The sequence below is a fragment of the Poecilia reticulata genome, chromosome 18 (genome assembly GCF_904066995.2).
Source record: "Poecilia reticulata chromosome 18, P_reticulata-male-v2, whole genome shotgun sequence".
In the NCBI taxonomy this organism is placed as follows: Eukaryota; Metazoa; Chordata; class Actinopteri; order Cyprinodontiformes; family Poeciliidae; genus Poecilia; species Poecilia reticulata.
The window spans coordinates 28,708,200-28,710,252 of NC_088847.1; the positions used below are offsets into that span (position 1 = coordinate 28,708,200).

The following is a 2,053-nucleotide window of genomic DNA, read 5'->3' on the forward strand; positions in this document are numbered from 1 at the left end:
TGAATGTAATTTTTGGGCAAAAAGTTGCATGAGAAAATAAATGCAACATTAAATATGGTTAAAAGGAAGCCAATAGCCAATTTTAGAGTCTGAATTGAAATGTTTAAAAAGCTTTGAGATGAAGTGACAAGTTCAACTGCAATCTGAAGCCTTTAGAAGTCAACAGCAGTAAAAAAATACTGCTGTTGAGCTCCTCCCTTCTATTCAACAGAGTTCAGCTCTGTTGTTGCATTTCCCGTTTCACTCATCTGAAAGCTTCAGTATCTGCAGGATCCACCAACAGCTGCAGATCAGTAACAACTTGGTGTTTGGTTTCTTGTGAGACAAATCTACAGGAGGAAGAGGAACTTCAGATATTCAGTGTGAAATGGCTCAGAGCGGAAATCAGATGGATTCAGGAAAACTCTCCTGTTCCATCTGTTTGGATCTACTGAAGGATCCGGTGACTATTCCCTGTGGACACAGTTACTGTATGAACTGTATTAAATGCCACTGGGATGGAGATCAGAGGAAAATCCACAGCTGCCCTCAGTGCAGGAAAGAGTTCATACCGAGGCCTGGACTGGTGAAAAACATCATGTTAGCTGCTTTAGTGGAGGATCTGAAGAAGACTGGACTCCAAGCTGCTCCAGCTGATCACTGCTATGCTGGACCTGAAGATGTGGCCTGTGATGTCTGTACTGGGAGGAAGATGAAAGCTCTCAAGTCCTGTATGGTCTGTTTGATTTCTTGTTGTGAGAGTCATCTCCAGCCTCACTGTGATGTCCCTGGGTTGAAGAAACACAAGCTGGTGAATCCCTCCAAGAACCTTCAGCAAAACATGTGTTCTCATCATGATGAGGTGATGAAGATCTTCTGTCGTACTGATCAGCAGTGTATCTGTTATCTCTGCTTAATGAGTGAACATAAAGGCCATGATACAGCCCTAGCTTCAACAGAAAGGCCTGAGAAACAGAAGGAGCTCCAGGAGACTCAACAACAAATCCATCAGAGAATCCAGGACCAAGAGAAAGATGTGAAGCTGCTTCAACAGGAGGTGGAGGCCATCAATGTCTCTGCTGATAAAGCAGTGGAGGACAGTGAGGGGATCTTCACTGAGCTGATCCATCTCCTTCAGAAAAGAAGATCTGATGTGAAGCAGCAGATCAGATCCCAGCAGGAAACTGAAGTGAGTCGAGTCAAAGATGTTCAGGAGAAGCTGGAGCAGGAGATCAGTGATCTGAAGAGGAAAGACGCTGAGCTGGAGCAGCTCTCACACACAGAGGATCACACCCAGTTTCTCCTCAACTACCCCTCACTGCCAGCACTCAGGGAGTCGACACACTCATCCAGCATCAACATCCGTCCTCTGAGACACTTTGAGGACGTGACAGCAGCTGTGTCAGAGCTCAGAGACAAACTACAGGACGTCCTGAGAGACCCAGGGACTAACATCTCACTGGAAATAACTGAAGTTGGTGTTCTTCTGTCAGAACCAGAATCAAAGACAAGGGATGGAATCCAAAAATACTCTAAAGAAATCACTCTGGATACAAACACAGTAAACAAATATTTGATATTAACTGAGGGGAACAGAAAAGTAACACGTGTGTCTTCATGTCTTCCTTATCCTGATCATACAGACAGATTCACTTTTTGGTCTCAGGTCTTGAGTAAAGAGAGTCTGACCGGACGTTGTTACTGGGAGATGGAGAAGAGAGGAATCCATGTTTATATAGCAGTTTCATACAAGGACATCAGCAGAGCAGGATGGTCTGATAAATGTCAATTTGGATCAAATTGCAAATCTTGGTCATTATTTTGTGGCAGAAAAAGTTATAGATTTCATCACAACAAAGTTAAAACTCCAGTATCAGGTCCAGTTTCCTCCAGAATAGGAGTGTATCTGGACAACAGAGCAGGTATTCTGTCTTTCTACAGCGTCTCTGAAACCATGACTCTTCTCCACAGAGTCCAGACCACATTCACTCAGCCTCTATATGCTGGAGTTTGGCTTGACCTCTCATTTTTCTCTTTGTCAGAATGTTCTTCTAAGTTTATTAAGCTGAAATAG

At 43.6% G+C, this 2,053-nt stretch overlaps 1 protein-coding gene across 1 annotated transcript; it reads left to right on the forward strand.

Moving 5' to 3' along the window:
• Positions 1-304: 304 nt before the first annotated feature.
• Positions 305-2,053, forward strand: LOC103480896 (tripartite motif-containing protein 16-like protein). The gene is made up of 2 exons (XM_081599195.1): positions 305-662; positions 897-2,053. The coding sequence occupies exons 1-2, from the start codon at positions 368-370 to the stop codon at positions 2,051-2,053; spliced, it is 1,452 nt and encodes a 483-aa protein (XP_081455321.1). The 5' UTR covers positions 305-367.